The 10,000-nt window shown below is 39.6% G+C and overlaps 3 protein-coding genes across 6 annotated transcripts in view; 2 read left to right on the top strand and 1 right to left on the bottom strand.

Annotated features, from left to right (window-relative positions):
* The window catches only part of slbp2 (stem-loop binding protein 2), a 14,457-nt gene extending 7,686 nt beyond the window's left edge, over window positions 1-6,771 (bottom strand). The window contains exon 1 of the mRNA XM_034550126.1: window positions 6,453-6,771. The gene's annotated coding sequence lies outside the window, so the exon portion shown is untranslated. The remainder of the gene's footprint in view (window positions 1-6,452) is intronic.
* zmat2 (zinc finger, matrin-type 2) lies at window positions 5,795-8,401 on the top strand. Its single transcript, XM_034550125.1, has 6 exons — window positions 5,795-5,863; window positions 6,766-6,865; window positions 6,982-7,105; window positions 7,193-7,266; window positions 7,710-7,855; window positions 7,928-8,401. Exons 1-6 carry the CDS (start codon window positions 5,846-5,848, stop codon window positions 8,069-8,071), a joined length of 606 nt encoding a protein of 201 aa, XP_034406016.1. The 5' UTR covers window positions 5,795-5,845; the 3' UTR covers window positions 8,072-8,401.
* Window positions 8,402-9,697: 1,296 nt separating this feature from the next.
* Window positions 9,698-10,000, top strand: part of lcp2a (lymphocyte cytosolic protein 2a) — a 13,943-nt gene continuing 13,640 nt past the window's right edge. For all 4 annotated transcript variants that reach the window (XM_034550000.1, XM_034549999.1, XM_034550002.1 and 1 more), the window contains exon 1: window positions 9,698-10,000. This exon is cut by the window's right edge and continues 91 nt beyond it. The gene's annotated coding sequence lies outside the window, so the exon portion shown is untranslated.

Raw genomic sequence — 10,000 nt, 5'->3', positions numbered from 1 at the left:
TATGCATTGTACTAGTACACACAGTCAGTATGCATTGTACTAGTACACGTAGTCAGTATACATTGTACTAGTACACAGTCAGTATGCATTGTACTAGTACACGTAGTCAGTATGCATTGTACTAGTACACGTAGTCAGTATACATTGTACTAGTACACAGTCAGTATACATTGTACTAGTACACACAGTCAGTGTACTAGTACACATAGTCAGTATGCATTGTACTAGTACACATAGTCAGTATACATTGTACTAGTACGTATAGTCAGTATACATTGTACTAGTACACACAGTCAGTATACATTGTACTAGTACACACAGTCAGTATGCATTGTACTAGTACACGTAGTCAGTATGCATTGTACTAGTACACATAGTCAGTATACATTGTACTAGTACACACAGTCAGTATACATTGTACTAGTACACATAGTCAGTATACATTGTACTAGTACACACAGTCAGTGTACATTGTACTAGTACACGTAGTCAGTGTACATTGTACTAGTACACAGTCAGTATGCATTGTACTAGTACACGTAGTCAGTATGCATTGTACTAGTACACACAGTCAGTATGCATTGTACTAGTACACGTAGTCAGTATACATTGTACTAGTACACATAGTCAGTATACATTGTACTAGTACACACAGTCAGTGTACATTGTACTAGTACACATAGTCAGTATACATTGTACTAGTACACACAGTCAGTGTACATTGTACTAGTACACGTAGTCAGTGTACATTGTACTAGTACACAGTCAGTATGCATTGTACTAGTACACGTAGTCAGTATGCATTGTACTAGTACACACAGTCAGTATGCATTGTACTAGTACACGTAGTCAGTATACATTGTACTAGTACACGTAGTCAGTATGCATTGTACTAGTACACACAGTCAGTATGCATTGTACTAGTACACATAGTCAGTATACATTGTACTAGTACACGTAGTCAGTGTACATTGTACTAGTACACAGTCAGTATGCATTGTACTAGTACACATAGTCAGTATACATTGTACTAGTACACGTAGTCAGTGTACATTGTACTAGTACACAGTCAGTATGCATTGTACTAGTATACGTAGTCAGTATGCATTGTACTAGTACACATAGTCAGTATACATTGTACTAGTACACGTAGTCAGTATGCATTGTACTAGTACACGTAGTCAGTATACATTGTACTAGTACACAGTCAGTATACATTGTACTAGTACACGTAGTCAGTATACATTGTACTAGTACACAGTCAGTATGCATTGTACTAGTACACACAGTCAGTATGCATTGTACTAGTACACGTAGTCAGTATACATTGTACTAGTACACAGTCAGTATGCATTGTACTAGTACACGTAGTCAGTATGCATTGTACTAGTACACGTAGTCAGTATACATTGTACTAGTACACAGTCAGTATGCATTGTACTAGTACACGTAGTCAGTATGCATTGTACTAGTACACGTAGTCAGTATACATTGTACTAGTACACAGTCAGTATACATTGTACTAGTACACACAGTCAGTGTACTAGTACACATAGTCAGTATGCATTGTACTAGTACACATAGTCAGTATACATTGTACTAGTACGTATAGTCAGTATACATTGTACTAGTACACACAGTCAGTATACATTGTACTAGTACACACAGTCAGTATGCATTGTACTAGTACACGTAGTCAGTATGCATTGTACTAGTACACATAGTCAGTATACATTGTACTAGTACACACAGTCAGTATACATTGTACTAGTACACATAGTCAGTATACATTGTACTAGTACACACAGTCAGTGTACATTGTACTAGTACACGTAGTCAGTGTACATTGTACTAGTACACAGTCAGTATGCATTGTACTAGTACACGTAGTCAGTATGCATTGTACTAGTACACACAGTCAGTATGCATTGTACTAGTACACGTAGTCAGTATGCATTGTACTAGTACACATAGTCAGTATACATTGTACTAGTACACACAGTCAGTATACATTGTACTAGTACACATAGTCAGTATACATTGTACTAGTACACACAGTCAGTGTACATTGTACTAGTACACGTAGTCAGTGTACATTGTACTAGTACACAGTCAGTATGCATTGTACTAGTACACGTAGTCAGTATGCATTGTACTAGTACACACAGTCAGTATGCATTGTACTAGTACACGTAGTCAGTATACATTGTACTAGTACACGTAGTCAGTATGCATTGTACTAGTACACACAGTCAGTATGCATTGTACTAGTACACGTAGTCAGTATACATTGTACTAGTACACGTAGTCAGTGTACATTGTACTAGTACACAGTCAGTATGCATTGTACTAGTATACGTAGTCAGTATGCATTGTACTAGTACACATAGTCAGTATACATTGTACTAGTACACGTAGTCAGTATGCATTGTATTAGTACACGTAGTCAGTATACATTGTACTAGTACACAGTCAGTATACATTGTACTAGTACACGTAGTCAGTATACATTGTACTAGTACACAGTCAGTATGCATTGTACTAGTACACACAGTCAGTATGCATTGTACTAGTACACGTAGTCAGTATACATTGTACTAGTACACAGTCAGTATGCATTGTACTAGTACACGTAGTCAGTATGCATTGTACTAGTACACGTAGTCAGTATACATTGTACTAGTACACAGTCAGTATACATTGTACTAGTACACACAGTCAGTGTACTAGTACACATAGTCAGTATGCATTGTACTAGTACACATAGTCAGTATACATTGTACTAGTACGTATAGTCAGTATACATTGTACTAGTACACACAGTCAGTATACATTGTACTAGTACACACAGTCAGTATGCATTGTACTAGTACACGTAGTCAGTATGCATTGTACTAGTACACATAGTCAGTATACATTGTACTAGTACACACAGTCAGTATACATTGTACTAGTACACATAGTCAGTATACATTGTACTAGTACACACAGTCAGTGTACATTGTACTAGTACACGTAGTCAGTGTACATTGTACTAGTACACAGTCAGTATGCATTGTACTAGTACACGTAGTCAGTATGCATTGTACTAGTACACACAGTCAGTATGCATTGTACTAGTACACGTAGTCAGTATGCATTGTACTAGTACACATAGTCAGTATACATTGTACTAGTACACACAGTCAGTATACATTGTACTAGTACACATAGTCAGTATACATTGTACTAGTACACACAGTCAGTGTACATTGTACTAGTACACGTAGTCAGTGTACATTGTACTAGTACACAGTCAGTATGCATTGTACTAGTACACGTAGTCAGTATGCATTGTACTAGTACACACAGTCAGTATGCATTGTACTAGTACACGTAGTCAGTATACATTGTACTAGTACACGTAGTCAGTATGCATTGTACTAGTACACACAGTCAGTATGCATTGTACTAGTACACGTAGTCAGTATACATTGTACTAGTACACGTAGTCAGTGTACATTGTACTAGTACACAGTCAGTATGCATTGTACTAGTATACGTAGTCAGTATGCATTGTACTAGTACACATAGTCAGTATACATTGTACTAGTACACGTAGTCAGTATGCATTGTACTAGTACACGTAGTCAGTATACATTGTACTAGTACACGTAGTCAGTATGCATTGTACTAGTACACATAGTCAGTATACATTGTACTAGTACACATAGTCAGTGTACATTGTACTAGTACACATAGTCAGTATACATTGTACTAGTACACACAGTCAGTGTACATTGTACTAGTACACGTAGTCAGTGTACATTGTACTAGTACACAGTCAGTATGCATTGTACTAGTACACGTAGTCAGTATGCATTGTACTAGTACACACAGTCAGTATGCATTGTACTAGTACACGTAGTCAGTATACATTGTACTAGTACACGTAGTCAGTATGCATTGTACTAGTACACACAGTCAGTATGCATTGTACTAGTACACGTAGTCAGTATACATTGTACTAGTACACGTAGTCAGTGTACATTGTACTAGTACACAGTCAGTATGCATTGTACTAGTATACGTAGTCAGTATGCATTGTACTAGTACACATAGTCAGTATACATTGTACTAGTACACGTAGTCAGTATGCATTGTATTAGTACACGTAGTCAGTATACATTGTACTAGTACACAGTCAGTATACATTGTACTAGTACACGTAGTCAGTATACATTGTACTAGTACACAGTCAGTATGCATTGTACTAGTACACACAGTCAGTATGCATTGTACTAGTACACGTAGTCAGTATACATTGTACTAGTACACAGTCAGTATGCATTGTACTAGTACACGTAGTCAGTATGCATTGTACTAGTACACGTAGTCAGTATACATTGTACTAGTACACAGTCAGTATACATTGTACTAGTACACACAGTCAGTGTACTAGTACACATAGTCAGTATGCATTGTACTAGTACACATAGTCAGTATACATTGTACTAGTACGTATAGTCAGTATACATTGTACTAGTACACACAGTCAGTATACATTGTACTAGTACACACAGTCAGTATGCATTGTACTAGTACACGTAGTCAGTATGCATTGTACTAGTACACATAGTCAGTATACATTGTACTAGTACACACAGTCAGTATACATTGTACTAGTACACATAGTCAGTATACATTGTACTAGTACACACAGTCAGTGTACATTGTACTAGTACACGTAGTCAGTGTACATTGTACTAGTACACAGTCAGTATGCATTGTACTAGTACACGTAGTCAGTATGCATTGTACTAGTACACACAGTCAGTATGCATTGTACTAGTACACGTAGTCAGTATGCATTGTACTAGTACACATAGTCAGTATACATTGTACTAGTACACACAGTCAGTATACATTGTACTAGTACACATAGTCAGTATACATTGTACTAGTACACATAGTCAGTATACATTGTACTAGTACACGTAGTCAGTGTACATTGTACTAGTACACAGTCAGTATGCATTGTACTAGTACACGTAGTCAGTATGCATTGTACTAGTACACACAGTCAGTATGCATTGTACTAGTACACGTAGTCAGTATACATTGTACTAGTACACGTAGTCAGTATGCATTGTACTAGTACACACAGTCAGTATGCATTGTACTAGTACACGTAGTCAGTATACATTGTACTAGTACACGTAGTCAGTGTACATTGTACTAGTACACAGTCAGTATGCATTGTACTAGTATACGTAGTCAGTATGCATTGTACTAGTACACATAGTCAGTATACATTGTACTAGTACACGTAGTCAGTATGCATTGTACTAGTACACGTAGTCAGTATACATTGTACTAGTACACGTAGTCAGTATGCATTGTACTAGTACACATAGTCAGTATACATTGTACTAGTACACATAGTCAGTGTACATTGTACTAGTACACATAGTCAGTATACATTGTACTAGTACACGTAGTCAGTATGCATTGTACTAGTACACATAGTCAGTATACATTGTACTAGTACACATAGTCAGTATACATTGTACTAGTACACATAGTCAGTGTACATTGTACTAGTACACATTGTACTAGTACACGTAGTCAGTATGCATTGTACTAGTACACATAGTCAGTGTACATTGTACTAGTACACATAGTCAGTATACATTGTACTAGTACACATAAAGAGAGTTTCAAGCTGTAGAACTCCCCCCTTCTTACAACAATAACATTTGTAATATTACTTTAATTAACTAATATTAACAACATCCAGCAGGCGGCGCTGCGGCTGAAAGGACTGAACGCGCGACAGGCCGTAAACCGAGACTGAGTAAACAAGATGGCGTCCAGCAGCGGGGTGAGTCGCTGATGGGGACTGTTTTTAAGCGTTAAACACGTGAAATGAACTAGAACATTCCGTAACTTCCTCTTTTGTCCGAGTGGGTCTGCTCATCCGAGCCGGTACTGGGCCCCGTTGGGCCCCACCGGGTCCGTTAAACCGGATTTAACCCGTTCGAAGCGGCACTTGAGTGACCAGCTAACAGCTACTAGCATGAACAACAATGTTTACGTTTCCGGTTTTAATGTAAATTATAATTTATAAACTAGTGTTTGTAAACATGTGAAACCTTTCGTCTCTGTTTTGTTTTAATCGATTTGCTTTATAAACGTAAACTATAAAACTGCAACAACAACAACACAACTTCCGGTCAGATTACATCACAATAATAGGGTTAATGTGTACATATTGTTCTATGGACTATATGAATGTTCATCTACACGCTGTTGAGCAGAGAGAGGACGATGTCCGGCTGTCCTGTGAAGCTTTTATTTTGTAGGAAGTGTCTTCACGAACGGATGTTCTGTAGTTTAGATGTTCTCACTAAAAGGTAATAAAATGATCTGACCGGCATGAAGACAAATATAACCGTAAGAATACACCTCACCTTGACGAGTGAGTGGGGGCCCTGGTCATCTCGGGTGAAGGGCGACGATGACACCCAACGGGTGCTCTTTATGTCCAGGCTACTCAACTGGAAGCAGGTTTCTTCTGACAGAATGTTAGTCTGTGGGAACGTCAGCTGATCTCCTCACAGTTTAAACCTCTTCCATCAATATTTAATAATCAATAATCAAACTGATGGAATACCCGGTTCATCAAGATTCATGTAAATAAACCATGTTGAGTCTGAAAGCTGCTTTTGTTATCTTATAAATGTGTTTACTGACATGATGACCTCATTGTTCCTCCTCTTGTAGTCCAGTAAGAATGAGTTCCGTAGGAAGTGGGACAAAGACGAGTATGAGAACTTGGCCCAGAAGCGTATCTCTGAGGAGAGAGACCGCGAGAGGAGAGATGGTGAGGCTTCGCCTTCGGGTTCAGGAAGTGATGTCACAGTCGCCTTCGGGTTCAGGAAGTGATGTCACAGTCGCCTTCGGGTTCAGGAAGTGATGTCACAGTCTCTGTGTTTTCAGGGAAAGTGGCTCCGCCGGTCAAGCGGGACCTTCTGCGTCACCGAGACTACAAAGTGGACCTGGAGTCCAAACTGGGGAAGACCATCGTCATCACGAAGACCACCCCTCAGGCCGAGATGGGCGGGTACACCTGTCATCTTCTTCGCCTTCATGACCTCTGACCTCAGCCTGCTGCCTCGCTCTGATTGGCTGCTGTCTTCTTCTCTTCCAGTTATTACTGTAACGTCTGCGACTGCGTCGTCAAAGACTCCATCAACTTCCTGGACCACATAAACGGGAAGAAACGTGAGTGTGTGTGTGTGTGTGTGTGTGTGTGTGTGTGTGTGTGTGTGTGTGTGTGTGTGTGTGTGTGTGTGTGTGTGTGTGTGTGTGTGTGTGTGTGTGTGTGTGTGTGTGTGTGTGTGTGTGTGTGTGTGTGTGTGTGTGTGTGTGTGGTTGGTGGTTCAATCCCCGCTCTCGTCGATGTGTCCTTGAGCAAGACACTTAACCCTGAATTGTTCCCTGTAGCTGTTCTACAGTGTGTGAATGTAACATGATTGTAAGTCGCTTTGGATGAAAGTGTCAGCTAAATGACATGTAATGTGTGTGTGTGTGTGTGTGTGTGTGTGTGTGTGTGTGTGTGTGTGTGTGTGTGTGTGTGTGTGTGTGTGTGTGTGTGTGTGTGTGTGTGTGTGTGTGTGTGTGTGTGTGTGTGTGTGTGTGTGTGTGTGTGTGTGTGTGTGTAACAGACCAGAGGAACTTGGGCATGTCCATGAGAGTCGAGCGCTCGTCTCTCGATCAGGTGAAGAAACGCTTTGAGGCGAACAAGAAGAAGATGGAGGAGAAGCAGAAGGAGTACGACTTTGAAGAGCGCATGAAGGAGCTGCGAGAGGAGGTGAGGAGGAGCCTGAGCGGAGGAGGAGGAGCCTGAGCTGGTAGCTGTGTTGACGCTGCTCTCTCTCCTCAGGAGGAGAAGGCGAAGGCCTACAAGAAGGAGAAGCTGAAGGAGAGGAAGCGGCGAGCGGAGGAGGACGTGGACTTCGAGGAGGACGACGAGATGGCCGCCGTGATGGGATTCTCCGGCTTCGGCTCGTCGAAGAAGAGCCACTGACGCTCTGCGCCTCCTGCAGGAGGACCTGAAACCAGCTGAACTCTAGACCAGAACCAGACTCTAAAGACAGGAAGTCCTGGTTCAGTCCTGGATCTCATTTATGGTCCTGGAAACATTCTTTCTGGCTCCAGTTGTGCTTTTATTTTGGTAGTTTCAAGGTCACATGTTTGTTTTTAAAGTTTGTTTACTTTATGATGTATAGTTTGTAAACTGTGAATTAAATTCAGTTTTTATTGGACGTGAGAAGTGTTTTAGAAGCTTTATTAAAGTCCACAAATGTTTGTCTCAGTTTAATTTTCACTTTGCTGAATAAACAGTTTTTTGTTTCTAGCTGGTTCTCTGATTCACGAGCTCGGTGTGTGTCAGTGAAAGCATCACTGTCATGTTTCTGTGTTGCATTCAGGGACCATCAGTCAACTTCAACTTCTTTAAATTAAAGTGCATGTCTGTTGTTTTATATAACGGGAGAATTATTGTGACGTCACGGTCCTATTTAAAATCAATTCACAACCTTAACCAGCAGAGGGCGCCATAACCCAGTGGAAACTAAATATATGTATTTAAATTAAAATTTAAGTATATACATATATTTATGTATATATACATATATGTATATATACTTTTGTATATGTGTATATATACATATGTATATATACATATACATAAATATATATGTATATATACTGTATATACATATGTATATATAGATGTATATATATATATATATACACTACCGTTCAGAAGTTTGGGGTCACCCAGACATTTTCGTGTTTTCCATGAAAACTCACACTTTTATTTATCAAATGAGTTGCAAAATGAATAGAAAATATAGTCAAGACATTGACAAGGTTAGCAATAATGATTTATATTTGAAATATTAATTTTGTTCTTCAAACTTTGCTTTCATCAAAGAATGCTCCATTTGCAGCAGTTTTATAGCTTCTCTCATTAGCATAACTGTTTCAGCTGTGCTAACATCATTGCACAAGGGTTTTCAAGGGTTTTCAAGGGGTTTCAAGGGGTTTTCAAGGGTTTTCTAACCATCATTAGTCTTCTAAGAACACAATGTACCTATACACCTCTGTACATATTTCATTAAAAACCAGACGTTTCCACCTAGATTAGTTATTTACCACATTAACAATGTATAGAGTGTATTTCTGATTAATTTAATGTTATCTTCATTGAAACAAACAGTGCTTTTCTTTGAAAAATAAGGACATTTCTAAGTGACCCCAAACTTTTGAACGGTAGTGTATATATATGTATATATACTGTATATACATATGTATATATAGATTTATATGTATACAAAAATCAATATGTGGCCGGCCTAACAGGGTTCCCCTCCTAAGAACAGCTGTGAGACAGAAACATGTGGTGAAGTATATGTTACTCTCATGTTGAGGAAGTGAAGTACAAGTACCTTACAAGCGTAGTACTTGTAAATGTACTTCACGTTGACTAAAGCTGCAGTTTGGTGCACGACTCCATTGATCTGACCTGAGGTCAGCGTTATGAGGTGCTGCAGACATCAGACTGAGCTCTCATACTGATCTGGAGTCAGTAGCTTTCTGTTGGTGGACCTGTTCCGCTCTGTGGTCAGGGGGGGGGGGGGGGGTCACTTCCTCTGAGATGGAGGGAGGAACGAGAGACACAGAAGAAGAGAGAGAGGAAGAGAGAAGGAAGCCATTTTGGTTCCTCAGCGACTCGTCGGCTGCTTTTTGCTTTCTTCTCCTCACGAAACAACGAGAACGTTGAGGAAGTCAAACTGTGAGGAGACGGACGTCATTTTACTCTCTGGGACTTCTTTAATATTTAGATCCTCAGGGCGGAGCGTTGAGGAGCGAGAACGTGAAGAAGAACAAGAACAGCTGAAGAAGAAGAAGAGGAAGAAGAAGAAGAGCAGGTGGATGGTGGTCTCTGGTT

The sequence above is a fragment of the Cyclopterus lumpus genome, chromosome 14, assembly GCF_009769545.1.
Source record: "Cyclopterus lumpus isolate fCycLum1 chromosome 14, fCycLum1.pri, whole genome shotgun sequence".
Lineage (NCBI taxonomy): Eukaryota > Metazoa > Chordata > Actinopteri > Perciformes > Cyclopteridae > Cyclopterus > Cyclopterus lumpus.
Note: the sequence above shows the minus strand (reverse complement) of the source record. Positions and strands in the feature narration are given on the sequence as shown.

What these genes read in the sequence shown, in the direction of transcription:
- zmat2 (XM_034550125.1), top strand. An exon ending in CCACATAAACGGGAAGAAAC is followed by an intron (nt 7,267 to 7,709) that starts GTGAGTGTGTGT and finishes TGTGTGTAACAG; the next exon opens with ACCAGAGGAACTTGGGCATG. An exon ending in TGAAGGAGCTGCGAGAGGAG is followed by an intron (nt 7,856 to 7,927) that starts GTGAGGAGGAGC and finishes CTCTCTCCTCAG; the next exon opens with GAGGAGAAGGCGAAGGCCTA.